Genomic DNA, 27,150 nt, shown 5'->3' on the forward strand with positions numbered 1-27,150 from the left:
TATGCAGGGGTTGTTCCTCTTGAAAAGCCTGTTAACTTCTCCCTCCTGAATGGAGAGAGTCATCTGTGGTGTGTGTGTGTGTGTGTGTGTGTGGGGGGGGGGGGGGGGGGGGGGGCTCTTGGGAGGGAAGGTGTAGTTCAGTACATTCCAATTGTCTTTCAAATCTGCAGTAGAACTCGTTCAGGCCGTTGGCCAGGCGAGAGTCGTTAGTGGTGTGGGGGGCTCTGGGCTTGTAGTTGATAATCTGCCTGAGCCCTCTCACTGGTTTTATTGTCTCTGAGTACTGTCGTTTAGCCTTTCTCTCAATTTACTTTTGTGGGCAGGTGCATACAGTAAACATAATAAACATAGAATTGAATCCTAAAATCTTAAAGTGTGTGTGCTATCCTTTAATATACAATATTTAAAAAATTATAATGTATAAAAATGTACAACAAAATATTGACAGAACTATACATTTACATTTATGCATTTAGCAGACGCTTTTATCCAAAGCGACTTCCAAGAGAGATACATTTTATACAATATAAAATATAAAATAAAACAAAAAATATGAAAGTGCATTCGTGCTGTGGTAAAGTGACAGAGTGTCAGTGTCAGTGTCAGTTTGGGACCTCAACCTTCTGAGCTTAATAGTGTAGGAAGCAGTCAGAGTGAGAATCAGCTACTTCCTCTCTCCATGTCTGACACACACAGGGATAGCCTAAAGCTGGATTTCTGAACAGCATGTCTGTCCTTTAGCCTAAATGCATGCGTTCGGTATGACACCTGCTGACTGACCACCTGTAGTACATCTTGTGAAAAGCATTAATTGAATAGGGCTAATGATATATCCTGCTGCAGCTATGCATTTATACATATGTAAGACATTTTATGTATTGTATGTACATATGCATTTTTTTAGAAATACAAGTAAAGAAGAAATCACTAATTTGACAAACTAGGCTAATTAAACCTGAATGTCCTCCAGTTACCTGCCTACCCTTCAGAAATCGGGGGCGCGCTTGTTTCGGAGACCGCGCATTGTTGAGTTGAGGATAGCTACTTTTGGTCTGGTCCAGCAGCGTAGAGACATGGCTGCTCTTAGTAAGATACCGCACAGTTGCTACGAAATTGGACACACTTGGAATCCGTCATGTGTCCATTCTACCTTGGACATAACTGCAGGGGCTCTGGAGGTCTCTTTTAAAATATATGCACCGCTATATCTGGTGAGTTATGAAGACCTTTACTGCACCAGCTGGCTAGCAAATGAACTATGCTAACATTAGTAGCTAGCTAGTTGGTGGTTGTCAGAGCTACTGTTAGCTAGCTGGTGGGGGCCCAAGTTTATGCATGGTACAATTGACCAGCAAAGTAGCTAGCTAGACACGGGAAACATTCATATTCAGTTACTCTTTTCTCCTGTCTTTTCACTCATCTTTTACTCAAAGCAGTTTTAGCTAGCTAGCTGGCTTGCTGTCTACAGCAAATGCAAAAGCTAGCGGTACTGTACCAAACGTAGCCTTCAAGTGCTGCCTACCACAGTATTGATTGAATGCCAGTTATCGCTAGAGCTAGCAACCTTTCACTTGTAGTTTAGTTTCTTTCTTGCTCAAAGGAACGTCTCTTTTCTTCCTTGTTTCTACTCATAGCACCCTAGTTAACATACTCTAACAACTGCCGAACTTAACTTTCAACTCGTTTATTAGCTGGCAACTAAATAATTAGCCAGCTGACTACTACTGACTGTGCTTGTCCGTCGTCAATTCGAAAACAGTGTTGCTTCTTCCACAACATTGTTGTCTATTTTAGGACGCTTGACTTGCCCCGAATTATTCCTACTACTAATGTTGCATTGGAGTCTACATATTACACACTGCAACATACACACCCTGGGTTCACTGACATTGACTCGGGCTTTATTTCAGCACCCCCTGTTTCTCTCTGTCAAATACACATTTAAAGTCTTATGTCTATGACCAAGCTGCCAGTACATGTTTCCAGTTAGACCTTAAATCAGTGTAAGAGGCTTAGTGGTCTACTTGGGTATTCTGACTTAACTATTGTCAACAATCATGTAGTACACGTTTCCAGTGTTTCCCACACATAGACTAATTTGTGGCGGTGCGCCACAGAATCAACACCGGCCGCCACACATTGCGTTTCGTAAACATTTTTTTTTTTCGCTATTTAGGTAAAAACACGCAGCGTATTCGTTCAGCTGCATTTCCTTTCCCTGCTCTCCCTCCGTCTCTTTCACGCACGCGTCTTTCTCACATACACACACAGTCACTACGTCAGCACACGTTAGCAACGATGCATACGCCGTTCTAGTGAGACCGACAGCTACATCAGCGAGCCTTCAGCATTAGTGCCGTAGCTAAAGGTCTAGGAAAGTTGAGGCTACTTTTCGCTAGGTACCGACGGACATGTCTTAATCGAAGGTTCCCCTTCGTTGTTTTGGTGAGAAGTTTCAAGAGCTAGCTACTTACCCGGCGTCATGGAGCCGACCAGTTAAATAGTTATTTAGCACCCTGTATGCAGCGTCGCTACCTGCATATGCAGAAATTATTTGTTTGTTGTTGTTGATTGATTTTGTGAATTATTTCGACCCCCCCCCCCGGTCTGACATGAAACAACACCCCCCCCCCCCCCCCCCGCCACATATAGCTTTCTAATCTGTGGGAAACACTGCGTTTCCCAAACTCAAAATGTTTTGCAACTTTATACTATTGTCCTCTTTCTTACACATGTTGTACTTTGTCACACCGAATAGCCCACCTCACTGAAAGCCTCACTGTCCTTATGACTCATTTTTGTGTCCGTTTGATCAAGGTCAATTAGCACACTCGCTGCAATACTATACGACTATGTGTGTCCGTGTTGCAGATTGCAGCCATCCTTAGGAGAAGGAAGAAGGAGTACTACATGAAGAGACTGCTCCCCGAGATCCTCCAGTCCACCTCTTTCCTCACAGCCAACGGAGGCCTTTACATTGCCTTCTTCTGCATTCTCAGGTGGGGTACGCTTGTGGCATTCTTTGGCTGCATTTCGCCGTGCGCAAACACGCCGTCCTTGGTCCAGTCCACACACGTCGGACACCCAATCAACGTTTTCAGACATGACCCTTAGTCCCCCGTAATGGGGTGGAAAGTCCACAGGAAGGATATGAGACGGATAGCTTGTGACACTCCGACCAGTGTGACGTAATTTACGCAATTGAAAGAAAGAGCGAGCCATTGCACTTTGAGACACACAGTCTCCAACGTAATCGTGTCCAGCGCAGCTTTTAATCATAGATCTATGTTTACTGTTCCGCTGGTAGTATATACTTGTCCTCTCACCTAGTTGGCCCCCTGATAAACATAGCACCGTACGTAGCTCATGGCATGTGTTTGTGTACCTTGCACGGTGTAGGAAACTATTTGGTGGGTTCTACTCATGGACGGCAGGGTTTGGAGCGGCGTTGCCGGCGTCTTACATCGCTATCCTTTTGGAGCGGAAGAGCAGGTGGGACTCCCCTCAGTAGTTCATGTTCAGCCAGCCCTGATCTGTTGAGCCAGTGCAAACGATTACAAATAATAAGACAAGAGAAAAACATGTCAAACGGTGATACAGCGACTTTTACTGTGTCAGGTCGTAGAGCTATTTATGAAATGTACTTTCTGTTCTCTCTTTCTCTCCCCCCTCTCTCTCTTCCCCCCCTTCTCTACTCCCTTCTGTGCTCACAGGAGAGGGTTGCTGACAATATACATGACAAACCTGGTACAGGCTTTAGTTTGGTGTCGTTTTCGGGTTTTCAATGCGGCCAGATGGCCAGGCGGTTGTCAGATAGACAGAAGTCTTGACTGTGTGCTCTCCTCCTCCAGGCCACCGAGACAATCTTCCGCATGGCCGTGACACGAGGCATCGTCCAACCACTCAAACACGGAGAGGTGACCTAACTGGCCTTGAACCGAGACTTGACACTGTGGAGGAATACAGAGATGGAGGGGTTGAGAGATGGGAGGGAGGGAGGTGGGTACAGAGGTGGGAGGGTTGGAGGGGTAGAGGCGGGCTATATGTGCCATGGGCGATATGTGACCCCCCCCCCCCCCCCCCCCCCCCCCCCCCCCCCCCCCCCCCCCCCCCCCCCCCCCCCCCCCCCCCCCCCCCCCCCCCCCCCCCCCCCCCCGACTTGTCTCTGTAGGTTCTCCTGTTCTGCATGACCGCATCGCTCTACATGTTCTTCTTCAGGTGAGGGGACCGGGGGCACCCGGGAGAGACAGTCCACATTTGTACACCGACAAATCATTTGTCAAAGATAATCATTTGATCGCCATCGATTCATCACATCGGGCTGGCCCTTGGGAGTTGTGAAAAGAAGTGACGTTTTTAATCATTTCCCCCAGGTGTAAAGACGGGCTCAAGGGCTTTGCTTTCTCAGCACTCAAGTAAGCGTTCACGGGATACAGACATGCATTGTGGCTCCAAGGAGCTCTAAGGAGTGGCTCTAACACGAGACGGCCGATGGAGGCCGAGTTGACGAGGCTGTGTCCTATCCCCTCAAGGTTCATCGTGGGGAAGGAGGAGATACCGAACCACTCAGCCCTGACAGAGAGCGCCCGCCCCGACCCTCCCGAGACCACGGCCGCCGCGGAGATGGAGGGGTCCCAGGCGTCGCTGGGAAGCCCCGATCCCAGCAGGAGATCGGGGCTGCTTGCCCTCACGAGACGGCTGCTGGAATCTGTGTGAGAAGATGTGTTTGAAAGGAAAGCACGAATACACATTTGCAAGCTCACACACAGTTCTAATTGTGTTTGACTATAATGTTTTGTTTCCTCAAGATGCAAGCATGGTCCCAGACATAGATGTTGTAAACATTATCAGGAAAACTGCATTGCCTACTGTATCAAGGTAAGACTGGAAACCTGCTTCCCTCCTTTGGCTTCCTCCCTCAGAAATGTCAATGTTTACATCAAGAAACCACTTCCTGTATACAACAGTAAATGGCGACATACAATTCTAGATCTATTAAGGAGGGGGCCCAGGAAATATCTGATGGTACAAATGGCATTGCTGTAGCGCAACGACGTCCTGTGTGTTTTTCTCGCCTCTTGTGCTGCTCAGGGCTTCGTCCGTATGTTCAGCGTGGGCTACCTGATCCAGTGTTGTCTGAAGGTTCCCTCGGCGTTCAGACAGGTGTTCACCAAACCCTCCCGCCTCCCCTCCCTGTTCTACAACAAAGAGAACTTTCAACTCGGGGCCTTCCTGGGGTCCTTTGTCAGTATATACAAGGTATCTATCTGTCACCCTCTCCTCCCCCCTTCACCCCCCTCCCTTTTGTTCTGTTCTCGTGCCACACTGTAGCGGTGTCGCGTCACATATTTCTCCCCCTCTCCCAGGGAACCAGCTGCCTCCTGCGCTGGGTGCGTAACCTTGACGACGAGCTGCATGCCCTCATTGCGGGTAGGTCACACTGTGTGCTCGCTGCGATTGGCTGACGACAGGCCCGTGGATGATTACAATGTCATAACTGTTCATTGTTCCCTTCTTCCCTTCCCTCGTCCGCCCCTTCTCTCTCCACTTCTCCCCACCCCGGCTTTTCCCCCCCGTCTCTCTCTACTTTTTACGTCTTTCTCTCTCTCCCTCTTTCTCTCCCTCTGTGTTTCTACAGGGTTCCTGGCTGGCATTTCCATGTTCTTTTACAAAAGCACATCAATCTCGATGTATCTCTTCTCGAAGCTGGTCGAGGTAAGACCAGCTCCTGTGTTCATATTCGTGTGGGCCTGTGGGTGGAAAGCTCAATCATCAGCTTGTCGATAGTTTAAAAAAATATATATATAAATCCGATCATTGATGGGACAAGCGTGTTCTTAAGTCTTGCCGTGCTGTTTGTCCTATGTTAGACCATGTACTTCAAGGGGATCGAGTCCGGACGCTTCCCTTACTTCCCTCATGCCGACACTTTCCTCTATGCCGTCTCCACCGCCATTTGCTTTCAGGCGGTAAGGCACCGACACACACACACACACTAGAACTCTCCGACCGCCTCAGAGCACGTAGCCTCGGTGGTGACGGCGCTGCTGCTGGTTAAAGATGCAGGAGCCAGCTGAGTCACCTCGCTCCTCTCTTGTGTTGCAGGCGGTGATGGAAGTCCAGAACCTCAGGCCTTCCTACTGGAAGTTTCTGCTGCGTCTCACCAAGGGCAGGTGCGTGTGCGCGCGCGCGCATCAGAACGTGCGCATGTCGGACCTAAACGTCAAACACGAAACAAAGTCCTAAAGATCCACAAAAGAGAATGAGGATTAACGTGTATGGCGTGACATGGTAGAATAACCTTCCCGTCCATCTCCCCCACCCTCCCCCGCAGGTTTGCTCTGATGAACCGGCATGTTCTGGATGCGTTTGGGACGCAGGCGTCCAGGGACTTTAAGGGCTTTGTGCCCAAACTGGACCCCCGCTACACAACAGTGCTCACCCAGACTCTAGCCCCGCCTGGGGGCGATATCACCCTGGGATGATGACCTGGGGACCAGGCTCAGGGACCAGGCAACAGGACCCAGCCTGGTGGAGGAGGGGGAGGGGGAGGGGGAGGGGGAGGGGGGCTGGAGCTGGTCAGACCTAACCGCCCCCCTCCCCCTCCCTACTCCCTTTATCCATGTGAAGCAGGCAGCCTGGATGTCCGGATCTATATGACAGCATGGGTTTAAGTAATCCATACATTGTCATAGCAGCACTTAAATGGACATGAGTGATTTATATTGTGTGATTGATTGGGGAAGGGGGAGGGAGAGGTTGGAATATGCCAGGGGCTGTTTGGGGTTGGTGGGGACTAGCAGGCCAGAGGGAGTCTGGGATATGAATTTTTCCTTGCTTTTGACATGGAGTGAGCCTAACCATGACATGGGGCAACCGGTGCATCAGCGTAGGATGCGGAGTGACATCACGTGATTAGGTAGTCGATGTAACCGTTTTAAGTTTTAACGGTTGAGTGAAGTTCGGCTGCCTGCGTTTCCGCGGCGACCAATCCTCTCTGACAGACAGGGATCTAACAGTCGTTCTGGTGAACATAGGTCAGCATTTCATCTCTCACATGAATCGGCAACACAGTGTGTGTGTGTGTGTGTGTGTGTGGGGGGGGGGGGGGTCACTATTTGTAATGACTTGTAATGCTCGACCTCGTCAGATGTCCCAAGCTACTGGAGAGATTACAACCAGATAGTACAGTAAATCCACATCCAAAAATCAAGCCCTAATCCCTTGGCCGGACACTTTTGGAGATTTGAGGGGATTGGACAGGTGATCGTAGAGGGGAACGTCCAACCAGCGGGACAGGAAGATCTGTCCCTCGTCCAACTCTCCGATCCCCCTCACCTCTCTACGAGTGCTCACGGGATAGCCGGAGGTCAGGGATTCGTTAGGGACGACGGCATATTAGCCCTGTAGAATGTGCCGCTGTGTGTGTTATACCTGGCTTCGTGTGTTTACATTGAAAGGGCGCCCTGTTCTGCATTGACATCAGGTTTCCGGTCATCAACCCAGCTTTACAAACACTCCCAACCTCCACGTCCCCCTATTCAGAGGGAGGCCGTGATTGTGAAGAGATGCCATCTAACAGAAATCCCCCCGTAGAACGTAGCAGAAATCCTTTTAAAATCTAGCAATATTATCAGCTATTGTATGTATGATACACAATTATAATCAAAAGCGTATACTGTGTCAAATACCAGTATGAATGTTTGTAAATGTATGTATAAAAATTAAGGATTAGAAGAATTTGTCTTTGTTTTAAGAAAGTGCGATGGCTTTGCATTAAAACTATTTGGTGGGAGGCTGCTGGGGTGGGTGCTGCGTTGCGGTTGCTTCTCACCCGAGTCCACTGACAAGCTGATGCACCGACTGGCCACTAGATGGCTTTCACTGACAACAAATGGGTGAGGATTGAGAGAAGTTCGGTAATCAAACTAACTAGATAAAAGTTAGAGATGGTATAAACAGTTAAGGTGTATGATTTAATATGAAAATTAAAAAAATATGAATATTAATATGAATATCATATTTCAACAGCTTATGGAATGTTTGGAATGTTGGCTAGGCAGTAAAGGGTTAAGAAAGTGCGATGGCTTTGCATTAAACTATTTGGTGGGAGGCTGCTGGGGTGGGTGCTGCGTTGCGGTTGCTTCTCACCCGAGTCCACTGACAAGCTGATGCACCGACTGGCCACTAGATGGCTTTCACTGACAACAAATGGGTGAGGATTGAGAGAAGTTCGGTACAAACTAACTAGATAAAAGTTAGAGACACCTCAAACAACAACAATCTTATACCAGGTATAGGTACGACTATACTTGTAAGACCAAAAGGTCCAGAGAGCAGGGAACAGCTCCTACGTGTTCGCTTGGATAGTGTCAGATGCTGGGCTGAAATCTGTGTGGACCACATAGCTAACGCTGCCTACTAAAAGTGACCTGGGAACCTCCTTATACCGTTTACTTTTCCTGGAATAGATGATAGGGGTAGCTGAGAGTGTGTCACTGCCCAGCACATTATGAATTAATGTCCTGCAGATGGATTTATTTTCGTCCGAAAAACAATTCACTAATGCACAGATTATGGGAAAAAGGTTTCAAATTATCCAAAAGGATGAAGCGTCAGGTGTCAAAATAATTCATTCACCTGGATGTTAACTACGGTATTAATTTGTACCTATTTGGATCGGGCTATTTAAATCATTCAGTACTTTTGTGACTTGAAGCATCTCTTCTGAGCTATATGGGGTAGGGGTGTGTGTGCACGGAGGAGGAGGGGAGTCGCACTAAAGAAGCACGCAGTCTTATTGGATGACAAAGACGTGGGCGGATGTACGGTGACGTTGCCCATAGCGGGGATTAACTTGTTTATGTCGCCATCTCTACCGCAATTATAACACCGGACAGCTAGAACACACGACAGCACATATACTTTAGAAAGATAATCATATCTTTCTTTAAGTTTAATTAGACCGTATACAGCGGTGTACAAGTCTGTGTAGTCGACATTGCGCAAACAGAAGCGGGGGGCTATGGTGTACAGTAGTAGCGCACAGGTTGTGAAGGTGCACGAGGATGAAAACTGGGGAACGCAGGATGAGGTTACTTGGTTGATAACTTGTGAATGAAATGGGGGCCGATGCTAGTAAAAGCAACAAGGTGAGTAAGTGAATCTAAGTCAACTATATAAGAACCGCTGCATGTTTGAACGGTGACGCACATAACGGGGGTTCCCAAAACCTACCCAGACCGCGGCGGGCATGCTTGAAACTGCTGGAAGTTGTAGAATTTGTGGAGAGAGTTAGCTGAAGTTCGAAAAGCATCAAGAGCCATGAGGGTTTAAACTGTCCATATACATTTAGATCTGACGCATCACACCCAATCTAAGGGTGGATTTAACTGCGATTTGGAAAATATGAACGTGGACAGTTGCAGATCTTCCAATGGCTAGATGGTTTAGGTCAGGGGTGTCGAACTCCGGTCCTCGAGGGCCGCTGTCCTGCATGTTTTAGATGTTTCCCTGCTCCAACACACCTGATTCAATTAAAAGGGTTGTTATAACGACCATTCATTCGAATAAGGTGAGCTGGATCAGGGAAACATCTAAAACATGCAGGACAGCGGCCCTCGAGGACCGGAGCTCGACACCCCTGGTTTAGGTGGATATTTATAGATTACTCACTGTAAACAGCACAGATGATAATGACATCTTGGATGGTTGAACATGCACTCGAAGCTTGCGCTAGAATGCACCAAACGCCACGCTCTGTTGCCCAAGAGGCGCGTGTGACAGTAGAGTCCGTTCAGTAGAACAGATGAATCTAGGACACGCTTCTTTTCTCTTTGGTAAACGTCGCATCACGGAAATTGGAGCGAGTGTCTGCGGGGTGCACTGGATCTCCGTTAATGCGTGACGCACGCAGGAGCCTCGGGGTCCCCGGAACCACGACAAACTATGAGTAGGCTAATCTGAGATCTCAAAAGTAGGAGAAAAAAAAACACGCCCCTCAGCTTGGAAACATAGTACAAAATGGGTGGAGACTCATACTTTGGACTCTGTCTAATAAAATAGTTATATCATCTAAGTCTCTATTTGGGGTTGGCAAAAGAAGTTCCTGCAAGTAATTAAGAAGACATCTGAAACTCTGTCTTGGGGGGGGGGTGCTCCATACTAGACTAAACCACTGCCTCCCTCCCTCCGTGTAGAGGCCTGCCCTGGAGCAGGAGGACGGCCAGTGCTCCTCAGGCTGGCGGGGGTTCCTCTCCAGCGTGGGTCTGTCTCTCCCAGCTGGCCTGTGTCGCCTGGCCCCCTCAGCCCTGCGTCTGGGCCACCGCCGGATGCTCCAAGACAAGGCCCCCTCCATACCGGAGCACGTGCTGGGCCTGGGGGCGGTGGGGCCTGACAAGCTGAGGGCCGAGTGGAGCCTGCCCGGCTTCGTCTCCATGTTTCTGCCTGAGTTCCCCCACAGAACGGTGCCTGGGCACGAACACTTCCAGGTGGGCAGCTCTTCTTGGCTCGCTCCAGAGGCGTTGTTAGACATAAAACTCTACTGGGGCACAGGCCCTTATTCATGTCCCTTTTTTTTCTTTCAAGCTTGATGCGCACAATGCACTACTAGGCTATAGAAACTCCCCTTGCTTAACCCACTATACAACAGTTCAGGGACGCAAGTTTGATATCAGCTTTGGCAGGGACATAAATAGTTAATGCCAGTGTGCAATTTGTTTTTGCATTCATCTGAGCGCAAATACTGTTTTTTTAGCTTCATGTTATAATAATAATGTAATAATGTTTTAATATTTTAGTCAAAATAAGATGATCAGATGATAAGAAACTATCTTTAGTTTTGTAAGGTTTTCTTAGCCTACCTCAATTCTGACTAGTGTGCCAAGTCACCTGGACTTCTGTGTGCGTGCTGCAGTGGCTATTTGGTAAGCTCAGAAGAGCGCGCTGACATGGAATTCTGCGTGCATCGGTTTGTGTTTTCGGTTAAACACTTTTTCAAACACATTTTTCCGGCATTATCAATCTAAATTAATGCACTGAATAATAAAGGATTAAGTATTAATTGTTCAAACTTTTGAGATTGTTCTAGATTTTACTGGGGCACAGCAGATTTATACTGGGGCACGTGCCCCAGTAAAAAGGGTCTAACGACGCCCATGGCTCGCTTGCTTTAGCGAACACAGGCACAAACACTGTCGATTTATCCATCTTTTTGAAGGTTTGACATTGTTATTGTGACATAAAACTGTGCTAAAAAAAGTGTTCACTTTCAGAAAGCAGTATGAAGTCTGTTAAACCTCTCCTCTCAGGTGCTGGGTTATATAGCCAAAGGCTCTTTTGGGCCCATTCTGAAGGTTAAGGACAAAACCAAACAGAAAACCTATGCCGTCAAAGTAAGACACCTCTACCTATAGTTGTGTATGTATGTCTGTGTGTGTCATTGGGTGTGTCTGCAGTTCCTATCTACCAATATAATTTGAAAAAACGAATTTGACAAAACTAAACATGCACAAATCACTGTTTGCATCTTTAGTATGTAAATCTTCAAATGTTTTGGGTTTATGTGTGTCCTCAGATGATTCCCAAGTCAGAGATTCTAAGACTCGGCGTTCTGGAACAGTCAAAAGAGGAGGTGATTGTACAGGTGAGAGCAGATCCTTTCTAGGTACTGTATGAACTGAGCCAGTCTCCAGGCAGTGGGCCACTTTGTCCAGCTTCGTCTAGACACACAACTGGCTTTGTTCCCGCGGAGAGCCAGTAATTCCCTTGCGTAAACTCTGTCGCTGTCAGAGGTGGTTGGTTGGTTGGTGGGCCACAATGCAAGACACCATGAAAACCGGTACCTCTATCTGACCCCAGACCCCAGTAGCCTTGTGTCAGCCTGACCTCTGAACTCTGCCCTCAGCGTCAGGTGCATCACCCATTCGTCCATGACCTCCAGGACTGCTGGCAGACACAGCGACACCTCTACATTAGTGAGTCACAAAGGGGAACAGTTAGACCCTGACCCTACCACTGTCCTAGCACCAGTCCCCTACAACTGACCCTTATCCTACCACTGTCCTAGCCCTAGTCCCCGACCCTACCACTGACCCTCATCCTACCACTGACCCAGCCCCAGTCCCTGAGCCTGATCCTACCACTGTCCAGCCCCTGACCCTGATCCTTGTCCTACCACTGTCCAGGCCCTGACCCTGATCCTTGTCCTACCACTGTCCAGCCCCTGACCCTAGCCCACTCTCTCTGCCCCTGGCCTTAGCACACTTTTACAGAATCTACCACTGTCCCTGTGCCTGCCCCCAACACCCTGTTCTAGCCCTAGACCCTAGCACACTGTTCTAGGCCTAGACCATAGGATTCTGTCCGAGCCCCTAATCATAGCACCCTGTGCTTGTCCTTATCCTTGTCCTAGATCGTAGCATACTGTCTTGACAGGTGCTACTTATTTTTTGCTTATCTTAAAAAAACTGCTTGCTGATTCTACAACACCTTGCATCAGCAAGCAGCTGCTCTCATCTTCCCTCCCACCCCTGACCTCTACTCTAACTCGCTCTGATTCAGCCAACAATTCAGAAAATATGACCCAGTTTCCTCCACTTGTCCCTGCTCTTCCAATCCCCCCTTCCCTGAGCCAGCCGTGGGACCAGATGTTGACTGCTGCTACCGTTCAACTACTGTGCTTGCATCTCAGCCACGGGAGTTTACCCTCTAGTTCACCACCTCCTCAAATGTCTCCCAACAGATGACACCCTCTTGTGTGTGTGTGTTTGTGAGAATCAGTAGCAGAAGAACCTGACACCTCCTGTCACATCCTAGTGTCTCCCATCACTTGCATCACCGTATTAAGTGTCTTTACGCCAGACAAGGGTTAAGATTCATTGGTCAAATACTGAAGGTGTGCTTGATTTAGTTCAACCTGCAGGTAAATCCTAACCCGACGTTGCAAGATGGCTTGTCACACTGAACCATCTGTGAGGTCGTCCTTGGAAAAGGGGAGGCACCTTAAAAAAATACTTTCTGGTGATTGGATTAACCATCTGTCAATCACGGTTTATCACGGGTTAACTTAAACCACACCAGTAGCTGGCAGTAGTTTCTCATAGGATGTTGATTGGCACTGTGGTTCCGACACAAACCGATAACTTGGAGCTTGGCAAGATAGATTCTCGCATGGTCGTGATCTCGCAAATCCAGTTCTCTTGCAAGGTTAGGTAAATCAAGCGTACCTTGACCAAACCAAACACAGTGTTTGACGAATGTATTTGACTCTGCTGCACACCTGTTTCGAGTGCTGTGGTAACCCTCCCCTGTGGCTCCTCCTCAGTGTGTGACTACTGCAGCACGGGAGACCTGTACACTTACTGGGTGATGATTGGCCAGTTTGGAGAAGCCACAGTGAGGGTTTTTGCAGCCGAGTTGGGCTGTGCTCTTGGTGAGTTCACACACGTACAAAAGACATGTTTTCCGACACCTTTTCCACACACACTTCTGTCAGCCTGCTTCTGAGTATGGGCCCTGCATTAGTGTTGTTAAAAACAGCTTCTTCTTCTCTTTTCACAGGTTTTCTCCATGACTTTGGAATCATCCACAGAGATGTAAAGGTAGTTCATTTGATTTGCCATTTTTCAGTGTGAATGTATTTTGTATACAATGTTATTTATTTATTTACAATTCATCTTATTATTGTCATTTCTTTCATAGATGGAGAATATCTTGCTGACAGAGAACGGTAAAAGAATAAGCTTGTGGTTATTGATCACCAGGTGGCAGTATTAGCATGGTTTTCCTCAGATTATTCTGGAAAATGTCTCAATTTCCACAAAGCAGACTACACTACTATCAAGACATATTAAAAATGCAAAATTACACATCCAATGTTTTAAATAGTTCAATTGAGTACTGTTTTTGAATTTCCTGAAATTTGTGTAGAGAACAACCTTGTGTAGAGAATACTGAATTACGGGTAGAGATCACTGAGGTTGTTTATGCGGTTCAGTCATATGTTTGGTAAATGTTCCAGGACACCTCCGTCTAGCAGACTTTGGCCTGTCCCGGCGCCTGGAGAGAGGAGGAAGAGCCTTCACCATCTGTGGAACCATCCAGTACATGGGTGAGGGTCCCAGGGCAGGGATCCAGTCCCAGGGCAGGGATCCAGGCCTTGAGATCATCAAAATTCAAACCAAACTTTATTTGTAATGCTTAGACAATCAACAGATGTGCTGTACCCCCCCCCCCCCCCCTCCCAGGGACCCTGGAACAAAAACAAATGCTATTTGTGGCATGTCATTAGTCAAATGGCTGATTTGGAAAGACATCCTCACATGATACAATGTGAGTCATGTAGTTAAGTTGTTTTCTAGGGAAGTTCCATTCAGTTGAGAGGCAAAGAAGATGGAACACATACAGATCGATGCGTTGATGCATCCTGTACCATGAATGATATTGTGTTACAACACGTTCACGCGTGTGTGGAATGTATAAAAGACTTGACGTGACTAGTCTGATACGGTCCAGTAAGCATGCCCTGTCTTCTCAGCCCCAGAGGTGCTGAGTGGGGGACCCTACAGCCACGCAGCTGATTGGTGGTCGCTGGGCATCCTGCTCTTCTCATTGGCTACTGGGAAGGTGAGGTCATTTTGCAGTGTGTGCCATCATGTGTGGATGAAGCGTATCAATGTATTCTATGTATGAATATTGGACTGAGTCAGTGCCTTTTTATTATTTATATAATAAATACTATAATATAACGGTTTTTCCTCATTGTGGTAGGAGTTGAATGGTTATTTGAAAATGTCTGGTAGCTATTTATAGAAGACAGACTGACTACAGCCTAAATTAGTATTTGTTGCCTTTTTTCGCTGTTTTTTCTCCTCCCATGTCTCATCTACCTCCCTCTCCCCTCCCCCCCCCCCCCTCTGTCTCTCTCTTACCCCTCTCTCTCCCTTCTGTCTCTCTCTCGCCCCTCCCCACCCCTCCCTTCTGTCTCTCTCTCTCTCCCTTCTGTCTCTCTCCTCTCTCTCTCCCTTCTGTCTCTCCCCTCTCTCTCTCTCCCACTCCCTCCCTCCAGTTCCCGGTGCCTCCGGAGCCAGACCACTGCAGTATGCTGAGGAGGGTGAGGTGTTTCCCCTACGAGATGCCCCTCAGCTTCAGCCCCCCGCTGGCTCTGCTCCTAACAGAGGTGCCCACACACCCACACCCACACATGATGATCCCACACACCCATATATCAAGATGGCGACGGTTCCATCTTGCCTCCTGACCCCTCTCCTCCCCGTCTCTGCTCCTCCCCCTGGTCGCAGCTACTGTGTAAGACGCCAACCCGCCGCCTGAGGACCCTGGAGCGTTTTAAACGCCAGACTTTCTTCTTCGGTTCCACCTTCGACCTTGTCCTGCTTCAACGCCAACCCGTAGAGGTCAGTGATCAGTTAAATACCAACCCAATAACGTGTATGCAAATAAGACAAATAACCCACCCAGTATTTAAACATTGGGCATTTACTGCATACACAGCATTGATTTCACAAATGGGAATGCACACAAATTATTTTAAAGATTTGTGAAGGTCTAGGAGGACAAGACATATGTCATTGATCTGCTTGCCTAGGTGATCCTGGAGCTGAGGGAGAGACCAGACAGAGCAGCCAAAGCCCGACGAGGCCTCACTCTGTCCCTGCAGCCCCTCAAGGGCTTCGACTACGACGGCCTTCTCAGCCCCCCCGCCACGCCCGACACGCACCTGGACCCCGACGGGCACGCTCCCACGTGGGACGACACCCCCCTTCCCGGCCCCCACTGGAGCCCGCAGGAGCCAGCGCCCCAGGGGAACCTCCCAAAGAAGGAAGTGTTTGTGTGAGAAGACCGTCCGGAACCCTTTGACGAGTATCGCCTCACGGTGGTTTACATGTATGCATGGCATGACTCTCACTCTCGCACACAGACACACACTCACGCCGTGTCCTATTGAAGACTCTTTCCTACATGCTGCCTGAGATGTGTGGCTTCTCCGATCATGAGGGATACGTAGAATACACTGGAAGCTCTGAGCTCAGATGTGTCTAAAATTAGACCGGCAAATCCTCATTGACTGAAGATATACCAAAATAATGTTCTATATATGCAGGCAACTGCAGCATGACCCACCCAGAACCTCCCCTCCTGACAGGTGACTTCCTGTTTCTTTTCCCCGCCCCTTTGCGTCCAACCTCTTTTGCAATTGAGAAAGCATTGGCCAATGATTTAAAGGGGTGTGTGTTGCCCACACCTCTGATATCTACACACTCAAACACACATATTCAGGTTTTAACACGGTAATATTGTTTACTTCCAGCGTGAATTTTTTGGACCTAGGACTAGGGCTTTGGATGAGCCATACTGTAGCACCTCTATGCACTTGCCTGACTGATTATTTTCAGATTTTATAAAAGACTGCCCTAATGTGAACCCAGTATGCCTATTACACCTGATCCTGGTCTTACTTATATGTCATTAGAATGCTTGTTTATAAGATTACCTGTGGGATTTATTTAGAGTATTATGGATGCAATTCTGTTTGGATCAGTGTTTTTAAGTGGTTATTGCCAGATGTTTAACTCAGTATTTTTCTAATTATATACTGGTAACTCAGATGGAAATATTAAACTGTTTACACCTTAGATCAAGTGTTGGTGTCACCTTTGTGTGTGTGTTCTCTGGAACAGGATGTTCTCGGTATTTAAATAAGACTGCTGATTTATCGATCTAAAGAAGCTAGAACTTTCTTTAGGGGGAGGGGTGATGCCATGTCATAATGGTGTGTTTGCAGGGCAGGGGTTGGAGGGTGTACAGTTATGCGGGCATCACACAGCACACATGTAAGGCAGACCCCAAAGAGTCGTGATGCTGATGCAGGCGATGACATCACGATCTCGCCATCCGCGCATGTCTTATGAATATGCTGATTACGTGATGACGCCAGACCCCGCCCCTGAAGCTTTTATGAAAAGTCACGTTGCGCTGCGGCACAGATACAGCCGACAGACTATTCACATCACCGCATCCTTCTGTCGCTCTCCCACCTGCTGAAGCTTTCTCCAAACGCATCATCAGGTAAGAAACAGTCCGTTAATGCAATCACTTCAGTAAACGATGTATAGGTTATTTTCTTCTGCTCACTTATTGTGGAGTTTAAAATTAGATACCCATTGTATGACGCAGGCAACGTTAGCACAAACGTAATAGTTTCCGTTAAGGACAGTATTATAGCAGGGACGGTCTTGCACCGTAGCAAGATTTATCGGTGTAAATTCGAAAGGTGAAGTGTCTCGGTTTCCTATCTGAAAATTAGAGTTAAACCTTCAACCTGTTGCAGGGATACGAGAACGGGAAGCTGTGTCGCTACATCTAACCGCATTGTTCTGAAATACTATTGCCAATAAGCAAATGGTGATGGTGCCATTCAATTTACTGTCATCCTTGCTCGGGCGGATTTACTGAAACGTAGTCAATCTCATGTCGAATCTAACATTTTTGACCTGATTTGCATTTTGCAGCCATCAAACATTTTAACCACAGACATATGTTAGCTACAGAACACAGGTCGCACGTGCAACGGTACACGTTGATCCTCTTACCTCTGGATAAAAGAGTCCAAAATAAACGGCCATACCACCTACTTTAGACAGCTGCATCATCCTTATCATCGTCATCGCAACAATGTCTCTCACTGTGTGTGCGTGACTCCCCACTCCCACCCCCTTGGCCTACGTGCAGAAGAGGACGGTCTAGCCCTCGTGACCAAATGCCCCTCTATCGAGGAACCCAATACTCTGGTTCATTTGTTAATATATAATGACCTGACATACAGTATTATAGAGTCGGATGTTATGCGTGTGTGTGTCTGTGTGTGAGGTATTGACCAAGGTGAGATGATTTTGCGCCACATAGCAAGATACAGTGCCACGGAGGACAGTTAGCCAACGCCTTTTGATGTCGCAGTGCAGAACCTGTGTCTACATTTTTGGTAGTCTGTCTCATGCCACCACAAATTATTTTTCTCCCTTTTAACCTTGCATCTAGCACTACCTGCAGCACATTGCTATGGAATTCAGGCCAGATTTTAGGTGACATTCAACTATACAGCAAACAAACCCTTATTGACACTGCTTTCTGTAAAGCTTGTCACCTTCCAATAGCAGCAACAGACACACACACACACCATGCAGGTCCCTCAGGTCTGCCAATAGAACACGTAAGTACTGTTCTCTTCTCCCAAAAGATGTTCTCCACAAGAGCAATCTGAAACCTAGCCTATTCCCACAAGGACATGTCCTCATTGGATGAGATGTGAGCACATTTGTGTGTGTGTGTGTGTGTGTTTAACACACCAGCCAGTTTGAGGAATGCTGAGTGTAGGCTACTGAATGTTGTTATCTCATGGCTGTAAGCTGGGGATTAGCAGAAAGAATACAGTGTGCCAGGTCATACCCTTCCATAGCAACAGAATTGAGCAAACTTGTGGAAGAGAACCCACTCAGTACACCCCAAACTCATTGTTATTCAAAAAAATTGAATATTCGCTTCTGCTTTGGTTCAAAAGTGTTGTTTCTGATCCAGATTCAGCCATTGTCCCCTCTGTAGGCCAAACCCTGGAGAGGGTTGGGGACAAATCCCTGGTTTTGATGCGTAGATTTCTGACACCTGCACCTTATACTAGATGTGTATACATGGATAGGCATTTTTATCATTCTTTAGCAACCTAGCCATTCTTCTGTTACAGAACTGCAACACATCCTTTGTTTAAGGCCTTGTTTAGGATTTATGACCCTGACACACAAGCAGCCATTTTGTGTCTGGTACCAGGATAAGAGTCCTGTTCCATCGTGACTAAAACATGAGTGTCAAATGTTTTTAATGATATCTATTAAATGCACAAAATAATAACATTTCTTAAAAGGTGGAAAAAGCTCTACAATCTAAATGTGTGTGTGAGTGAAAGTAGGTATCACACAATCGAAGAGGTCTGTCACTGCTTGTTTTCTGGCACACTAGTGGAAAGAATGTTCTAGAATGGAACATTTCTATCGGTTGGCCCATTTGTGTGCTTGTAGGCTAGTTCCAGAGTGGGAATTGATTGGTGTCGAGTGTGCCTATAATGTGCCGTTTCTCTAAATGACAAAGTCACCCACTGGACAGACATGGCCCCGGGCAGGAGATGAGGATTCATGGAGGAGGTTGAAAGAGGACGAGGAAATGGAGAGACCAAGAGAGAAATTGAGGGAAGGAAACAAAATGAAAGGGTGACTGCAGGAAAGATATTTGAGAGAGGGTTGTTATGAATTGTGCTCTCCATCAGCTGTAATGAGGATTGGCAGTAGACCATATAGGAGAGAACGATTACATAATCCCTCCCCCTCTCTTTCTTCTCTCTATCCCTCTGTAATCACTATGACTACCGTGTAGTGTGAGGGGGGGGGGGGGGTAGTGGTGTGGTTGTAGCCACGGTTACGTAACGGCCTGCTTATTTACGCGAAAGTGATGGAGGGTACTATGGAAGAATGCAGAATGAAGGCTTTAGAACACAGAGAGGACGTTTGTCTGCATGTCTGCGTGTGTGTGACAACACTTCCTGTTTAACTAGGCCAAACTAGGCTTGTCATACACCACATATCCAGGATGTCATGACAAGTAAAATATGACGACATGTCCTTAACAATCGCATCCCTGACATACTGTCGCTTCTGCTGTGACACTACTTAGTAAACATTGCTCTCTCTTTCTCACTTTCTCTTCTCTCTTTTCCTCTCCTCTCTCTTTCCCGCTCTCCCGTGTTTCTTCCTTTTCTCTCTGTCTCTGTCTCTCTGTCTCTGTCTCTGTGTGCCAGTATGACTCACCAATACCCAGCGCTGACTCCGGAGCAGAAGAAGGAGCTGCAGGACATCGCTGAGAAGATCGTGGCCCCAGGGAAGGGCATCCTCGCAGCTGATGAGTCCACAGGTGTGTATTTCCCTTCAACCTGTGATGGTGCACTACAGTGCCCATGCTTACCTTCAAGTGTTTCTGTGCACTTTCACGACATTTCACCACACCGTTCAGTCACACTTTGGGTGTGCTTACCTGTGTGTGTGTGTGTGTGTGTGTGTGTGTGTGTGTGTGTGCGCACAGGCAGCATGGCCAAGCGTCTGAACCCCATCGGGGTGGAGAACACCGAGGAGAACCGCCGCCGCTACCGCCAGCTGCTGTTCACAGCTGACGAGCGCATCGACAACTGCATCGGGGGGGTCATCTTCTTCCACGAGACGCTTTACCAGAACACGGACGATGGCACGCCCTTCCCCCAGCTCATCAAGGACCGCGGGATGGTCGTGGGCATCAAGGTGGGTGTCCGTTGTGGCTCCGACCCAGATTCCTTCAGCAGGGGTCAAAGCCTGTTTGTTGAGAGGACTGGAGTCCTACTTGGCCTGTACATGAATGTAGGACAGTGGTAACTGTCTAGACCACACAAGGCAACACGTTTTAATGACTCATTCACTGACGAGGCTTTGTGTATTACACACAAATGCACTCTGACACAGATACACTCAAATCAGGGGTAGTGAGTGTTTAAACAGACAACATTTACATTGTCATTCAGCAGACGCTCTTATCCAGAGCGACTTACAGTAAGTACAGGGACATTCCCCCTGAGGCAAGTAGGGTGAAGTGCCTTGCCCAAGAACACAACGTCATTTGGCACGGCAGGGAATCAATCCGGCAACCTTCTGATTACTAGCTCGATTCCCTAACTGCTCAGCCACCTAACAACATATATAACGTGCACACACACACAGTGTGTATTTCCAGAGGATTAGCTAAGCTTAAGGACACTTGTAGGTACGTTGAGGTCAGGCTCTGGGATGACCAGTGCAGTGTTTGTCAGTCAGAGGATATCCTTACATAAACCTTCCCTCAGATCTGACCACAGTACTTTCCGAGATCCATAGATCCTTTATATGAATACTGTAACAAAGGCATATGATCAGTGTGTTTTACCAAGCAAGATCTCTCCCTGCAGGTGGACAAAGGTGTTGTGCCCCTGGCCGGGACCGATGGAGAGACCACCACACAGGGTAGGAGCACACACACGCACACACACACTCAGGTATACACATACGCACACTCACTAAATCATTTTCACCCACCTACCGCCACACCCTTGGTCTCATGTTTGTGTGTAGGTCTGGATGGACTGTCTGAGCGCTGTGCTCAGTACAAGAAGGATGGTGCTGACTTTGCCAAGTGGCGCTCTGTGTTGAAGATCAGTGAGAACACACCCTCTGAGCTGGCCATCATGGAGAATGCCAACGTACTGGCCCGCTACGCCAGCATCTGCCAACAGGTGTGTGTGGGTGTGTGTGGTGTGTGTCTGTCTGTCTGTGGGTGTATTTGGCGTTCCGTAACACAATGCGTTGTGTTTCAGAACGGTATTGTTCCCATCGTGGAGCCTGAGATCCTTCCTGACGGAGACCACGACTTGAAGCGCTGCCAGTACATCAGTGAGAAGGTGATTGATCCTTGTCACCCAAGCAGCGCAGCCAACCAGATACATGACAGTATAAGAAGACAACACATTAGTATAGAGCACACTGTACATCATAACATAAAATATTATTCTAATATCCCATTTAATGCCCGTCTTTTACTTTTTCTGTACTAACCCAGTTACCGCCAATGTTTGACTTTTCTCCTCTCTCTCGCTCTCTCTCTCTCTCTCTCTCTCTCTCTCTCTCTCTCTCTCTCTCTCAGGTCCTGGCTGCAGTGTACAAAGCTCTGTCAGACCACCATGTCTACCTGGAAGGCACCCTGCTGAAGCCCAACATGGTCACCCCCGGACACTCCTGCCCCAACAAGTATACAAACGAGGAGATCGCCATGGCAACCGTCACCGCTCTGCGCCGCACTGTGCCCCCCGCCGTAACAGGTCCGACACCTACTGTCACTTTCACTTAGCCTGGAATCTAATGGAATTCGTCTGGAACCTCTCAGTTCAATCTTTTACTTCCAAGGGGTGTCGTCAGTCCAAAATGTCTCTGGATGCAATTGGATAGAATTTGATTGAAACAAACAAGCAGAGTAACAAAACATGAAATCTTGGTTGTTCGCCTCAACTGTGCTGCACTCTACAGCCATCATATTAAATCCGCCCCATACCAGATAAACGGTTGTGATTGACCAAGCCTGAATCTAGTCTGATAGGTCTAGCCAACCCCTTGATTTCTGTTTGCCAGAACGAATAAAACAGCTGCTCCCCCCCCTACCCAGGTGTGACATTCCTGTCCGGTGGCCAATCAGAGGAGGATGCCAGCATTAACCTGAACGCCATCAACACCTGTCCACTGGCCAAGCCCTGGGCCCTGACCTTCTCCTACGGCCGTGCCCTGCAGGCCTCCGCCCTCAACGCCTGGAAAGGAGAGCGTGACAACGAAAAGGCTGCCACAGAGGAGTTCATCAAACGTGCCGAGGTACAGCGTCAGAGTGCCCGTATCACACACATGTAGAACCATCAATCCTTAGCGATGTAACAACAAACCCAGTCCGCCCCCCCCCCCCCCCCACACACACACACACACACCATTTAGTGCAGCAGTAGTAAACCTCTGTTTCCTTCCTCTGTCCTCCAGGTTAATGGCCTGGCAGCGCAAGGGAAGTACGAGTCCTCCGGAAGCTGCGGCGCCGCCGGACAATCCCTCTACGTGGCGAACCACGCCTACTGAGCCCCTCGCTGCACATTCCACTGCCGCCAACCAATAGTTTCCTCTGCTGCTGCTCCGCCCCCTTCCCTCCACCCCCCCACCCACCCACCCCCCTCTAGTCACAGGCCTGCGCTGTCTACTGTACTTTAGGACTGTCGTGGAGACGTCGATGCGATGTGACTGAGTTTGTGTATTTAAAAGCTGTTTGTACTGTATCCATGCTAAAGAGGGTCCAAACCTGTGCTTGTGTAAGCGGTAGTTGAAGTTCAGTGGGCATTTTAGAAGGAACAGCTCTTCATCCACGACAGTGCAAGTCAAGAGAATTCTTTACTAATTGTTTGCTAACAGTGACAATTGTGAGGATGACGATTGTGACCTGGTCGAATAACAAGTCAGTAGTCACTCAATACCTGTCTTCTTTCACGTCAATCTACTCTCTTTCGCTCATCTTCCCCCAATCCATTCACCACCGACCTACCTTTGCCTTTCAGTCCTTACTCTCAATTCAATCACTCCAGAGCTGCTCAGATCTTGTGTGTGTAAATCATGTGTTTCGCTTCTGTCTGAATGCAGTATGGACTCTGTCATCGCAATACTAACAATCTCCCTGGCAGCGTGACCAATCAAAAGAACCGATAACATCCGTAGTTAAAGACCAATCAAAGACTAGATTACATCCTATGGCAACCAGTGTGTGAAGTGTTATTTATGCAGAGTTTTCTGTGTGATTCAGAAGTGGAGGGGGTATCGGTATTCACACTCTCACCCCAGCCAGAGACTGAAACCTAGCTGAGGTGGATGGGTAGACTGCAAACCACTAAACACCAAGTCTCAACCTAACCTTTCTGTTTTTCTCCTTCTGACCTCCAATGATTGGGACTCCCCCTGTGTCTACCGTGTCATCAAAATATTAGCTTTGAATTACATCGTATTGAGTTATGTGACAGTGTTGATATATGTGACGCTTGTTTGTGTTGATCTTCCCTTGCCCCCTTCCTTGACCAATGGCCAGAGAAGTAATAAGGATGAATCTGATTGTCTGTCCTGGGTAGAGAGGGCCTGAGTATGAGGTTTGTAAGGGATGGGGGCGTCACTGCTTTGTTGGAATACTGTGATGTTTGTGATGTTGGTATTGTTCTTGAAGCACTTGGTGTGTCAAATAGTGGACAAACTTACAGAAAACTACAATAAAAATTACAAAAACTATTAGAAACGTTGTGTGAACATTCCCTATTCCTTTCACAGTGGGGTGTTCAATAATAATTTTGCATTATTACACATTCAATTACATATGAATACACTTACAACATTTTGGCCACTGCCTGAAGATCAATGAATCTGACCTTGTAATATGAGTAGTGCTGTCAGTTTAACGCGTTATTAACGGCGTTAACGCAAACCCAAATTAACGGCGTCAATTTTTTTATCGCGCGATTAACGCTCTTTTTGGCCTAGCAAACTTTGTAGTTTTTTTCCACATGCTGTTGCAACAACTACCGAAGTTAGAAAAACTACAACACCACACCGGATCTAGCTAGACCGGAAACAAAACAACAGGCACGCCACACACTTGTTTGGCTTGCGATCCGGCTAAAGCGTAGTAGCAGAGCCCGTTTACGGATATGAGACATTCTCTGGTAGTAGGTTAACTTTACGTTTTGAGTGGATGGCGAGCGCGAGACGCCGAAATGGATGCCAATAAGATTCTGAATGGAAAGTTTACTTTTAAAAAGTTGCCAAATGGTTCCATTGACAAGACCAAGTGATCTGTGTGTTTTGTCGTTGTAAAATGAGCTATCATTGCAGCACGTCCAGTCTGAAATACGACTTGATATGGAAGCAAATCGTGACCACAATTCAAATTCAAATGTATTTCCAGAAATGCATTTTCATTTTAAGAATGTGGCTGCATTATTTGACTCATAAATCAAATTAGTATTCAATCATCCTATTTGCATTTTCATTTTCTTCTTTAAGACTGCTCATTCTTTCCCTTAATTAAAATGAAAACGAAAAAGACATTTGAAATTTAATTTTCAAAATATGCCCCAGCAAATAGATACCAAAATTCAATTTGAAATGTAAAATTTGAAAATGAAAATGCATTTCCAGAAATGCATTTTCATTTTAAGAACGTGGCTGCAAAATCGTGACCACAATTCAAATTCAAATGCATTTCCAGAAATGCATTTTCATTTTCAAGAACGTGGCTGCAAAATCGTGACCACAATTCAAATTCAAATGCATTTTCAGAAATGCATTTTCATTTTAAGAACGTGGCTGCAAAATCGTGACCACAATTCAAATTCAAATGTATTTCCAGAAATGCATTTTCATTTTAAGAATGTGGCTGCATTATTTGACTCATAAATCAAATTAGTACTGATTAGTACTGAGCGGACATTGCATTTTCATTTTCATGTTCTGCCCGCAAAGAACTGCCCATAATTCGAAAACGAAAATGCATTCTGAGCGGCGCAGTAGAGTGACGTCAGTAGCCGCTCTTCTTCAGCTCCCTGCTGACCGAGCTACCCATCTTGTTCGGTAGGGGGCGGTGTGCACATACGCATTGCATTACATGACAAATGTGCCGGGAAATTGATTGAATTGCCGGGTCTTTAGAGGACGCATCACAGATCATGGCGCTCCCTCAAATTGTGCAGACACTGATAGAATTAGCTGAGCTGGTAGAAACTAATAATATATCTGAGTCTGATGCCCGTGACCGAGTAGAACAAGTCACAGAGAGCTTGGCTGCATACTCTGCCGTCACAGACGTACACATTAATGAGGTTGCCATAGTAAACCTCTCTTCAGTCCTGGAACGGCTGGATGCTGTGGAGGCTCAAATGGGACGGGGACGACCAACCATCCACATCCCGTTCGAGTCCATCGAAAACTATTTATTAAATGGTTTAAAAATAAAGGACATAGCGGAGCTGTTGTCGGCCACCAGACCATCCGTCGGAGGATGCAAAGCAACGGATTTACGGAGCTAGAAAGCTGACAAAAGTATCTGAATTTGAATATGAAAGATCTGAAATATTTGTGTCTCGAATTTCATAAAACTGAAATATATTGCTGTTGAATATATAATATCTGAATTATTTGTATGCCAAATTTAATACAACTGAATTATTTTGATCCAAAAATAAAACATTCTAAAATTCAGATTGCAGGAATTCAGATTCTTGAAATTCAGATTGCGGAAATTCAAATTCAGATTGCGGAAATTCAGATTTTGTCTGAACCAGGCCAAAGGTGAAACAGCTTGCTTTCACAGGAAAAAGTAGACCATTTAATAAATAGTTTTCGATGGACTCGAACGGGATGTGGATGGTTGGTCGTCCCCGTCCCATTTGAGCCTCCACAGCATCCAGCCGTTCCAGGACTGAAGAGAGGTTTACTATGGCAACCTCATTAATGTGTACGTCTGTGACGGCAGAGTATGCAGCCAAGCTCTCTGTGACTTGTTCTACTCGGTCACGGGCATCAGACTCAGATATATTATTAGTTTCTACCAGCTCAGCTAATTCTATCAGTGTCTGCACAATTTGAGGGAGCGCCATGATCTGTGATGCGTCCTCTAAAGACCCGGCAATTCAATCAATTTCCCGGCACATTTGTCATGTAATGCAATGCGTATGTGCACACCGCCCCCTACCGAACAAGATGGGTAGCTCGGTCAGCAGGGAGCTGAAGAAGAGCGGCTACTGACGTCACTCTACTGCGCCGCTCAGAATGCATTTTCGTTTTCGAATTATGGGCAGTTCTTTGCGGGCAGAACATGAAAATGAAAATGCAATGTCCGCTCAGTACTAATCAGTACTAATTTGATTTATGAGTCAAATAATGCAGCCACATTCTTAAAATGAAAATGCATTTCTGGAAATACATTTGAATTTGAATTGTGGTCACGATTTTGCAGCCACGTTCTTAAAATGAAAATGCATTTCTGAAAATGCATTTGAATTTGAATTGTGGTCACGATTTTGCAGCCACGTTCTTGAAAATGAAAATGCATTTCTGGAAATGCATTTGAATTTGAATTGTGGTCACGATTTTGCAGCCACGTTCTTAAAATGAAAATGCATTTCTGGAAATGCATTTTCATTTTCAAATTTTACATTTCAAATTGAATTTTGGTATCTATTTGCTGGGGCATATTTTGAAAATTAAATTTCAAATGTCTTTTTCGTTTTCATTTTAATTAAGGGAAAGAATGAGCAGTCTTAAAGAAGAAAATGAAAATGCAAATAGGATGATTGAATACTAATTTGATTTATGAGTCAAATAATGCAGCCACATTCTTAAAATGAAAATGCATTTCTGGAAATACATTTGAATTTGAATTGTGGTCACGATTTTGCAGCCACGTTCTTAAAATGAAAATGCATTTCTGAAAATGCATTTGAATTTGAATTGTGGTCACGATTTTGCAGCC

General features: G+C 46.6%; 3 protein-coding genes across 3 annotated transcripts; all 3 read left to right on the forward strand.

Moving 5' to 3' along the window:
• Positions 1–1,020: 1,020 nt before the first annotated feature.
• tmem135 (transmembrane protein 135) lies at positions 1,021–7,737 on the forward strand. The gene is made up of 15 exons (XM_047020815.1): positions 1,021–1,211; positions 2,872–2,999; positions 3,400–3,492; positions 3,714–3,747; positions 3,852–3,917; positions 4,172–4,218; positions 4,374–4,415; positions 4,533–4,712; positions 4,809–4,878; positions 5,092–5,259; positions 5,367–5,430; positions 5,639–5,715; positions 5,871–5,969; positions 6,106–6,173; positions 6,335–7,737. The coding sequence occupies exons 1-15, from the start codon at positions 1,074–1,076 to the stop codon at positions 6,483–6,485; spliced, it is 1,425 nt and encodes a 474-aa protein (XP_046876771.1). The 5' UTR covers positions 1,021–1,073; the 3' UTR covers positions 6,486–7,737.
• A 346-nt stretch (positions 7,738–8,083) lies between these two features.
• Positions 8,084–16,645, forward strand: rskrb (ribosomal protein S6 kinase related b). Its single transcript, XM_047020397.1, has 13 exons — positions 8,084–9,152; positions 10,200–10,490; positions 11,310–11,393; positions 11,576–11,644; positions 11,906–11,975; positions 13,325–13,432; positions 13,561–13,601; positions 13,702–13,729; positions 14,021–14,110; positions 14,537–14,625; positions 15,068–15,178; positions 15,300–15,413; positions 15,605–16,645. The coding sequence occupies exons 1-13, from the start codon at positions 9,123–9,125 to the stop codon at positions 15,851–15,853; spliced, it is 1,374 nt and encodes a 457-aa protein (XP_046876353.1). The 5' UTR covers positions 8,084–9,122; the 3' UTR covers positions 15,854–16,645.
• Positions 16,646–16,975: 330 nt separating this feature from the next.
• aldocb (aldolase C, fructose-bisphosphate, b) lies at positions 16,976–23,919 on the forward strand. The gene is made up of 9 exons (XM_047020396.1): positions 16,976–17,085; positions 19,859–19,971; positions 20,140–20,351; positions 21,029–21,083; positions 21,192–21,352; positions 21,434–21,517; positions 21,760–21,934; positions 22,276–22,475; positions 22,635–23,919. The coding sequence occupies exons 2-9, from the start codon at positions 19,860–19,862 to the stop codon at positions 22,725–22,727; spliced, it is 1,092 nt and encodes a 363-aa protein (XP_046876352.1). The 5' UTR covers positions 16,976–17,085; position 19,859; the 3' UTR covers positions 22,728–23,919.
• The last annotated feature ends 3,231 nt before the right edge of the window (positions 23,920–27,150 follow it).

This window comes from Hypomesus transpacificus, chromosome 5 (assembly GCF_021917145.1).
Source record: "Hypomesus transpacificus isolate Combined female chromosome 5, fHypTra1, whole genome shotgun sequence".
Taxonomy (NCBI): domain Eukaryota; kingdom Metazoa; phylum Chordata; class Actinopteri; order Osmeriformes; family Osmeridae; genus Hypomesus; species Hypomesus transpacificus.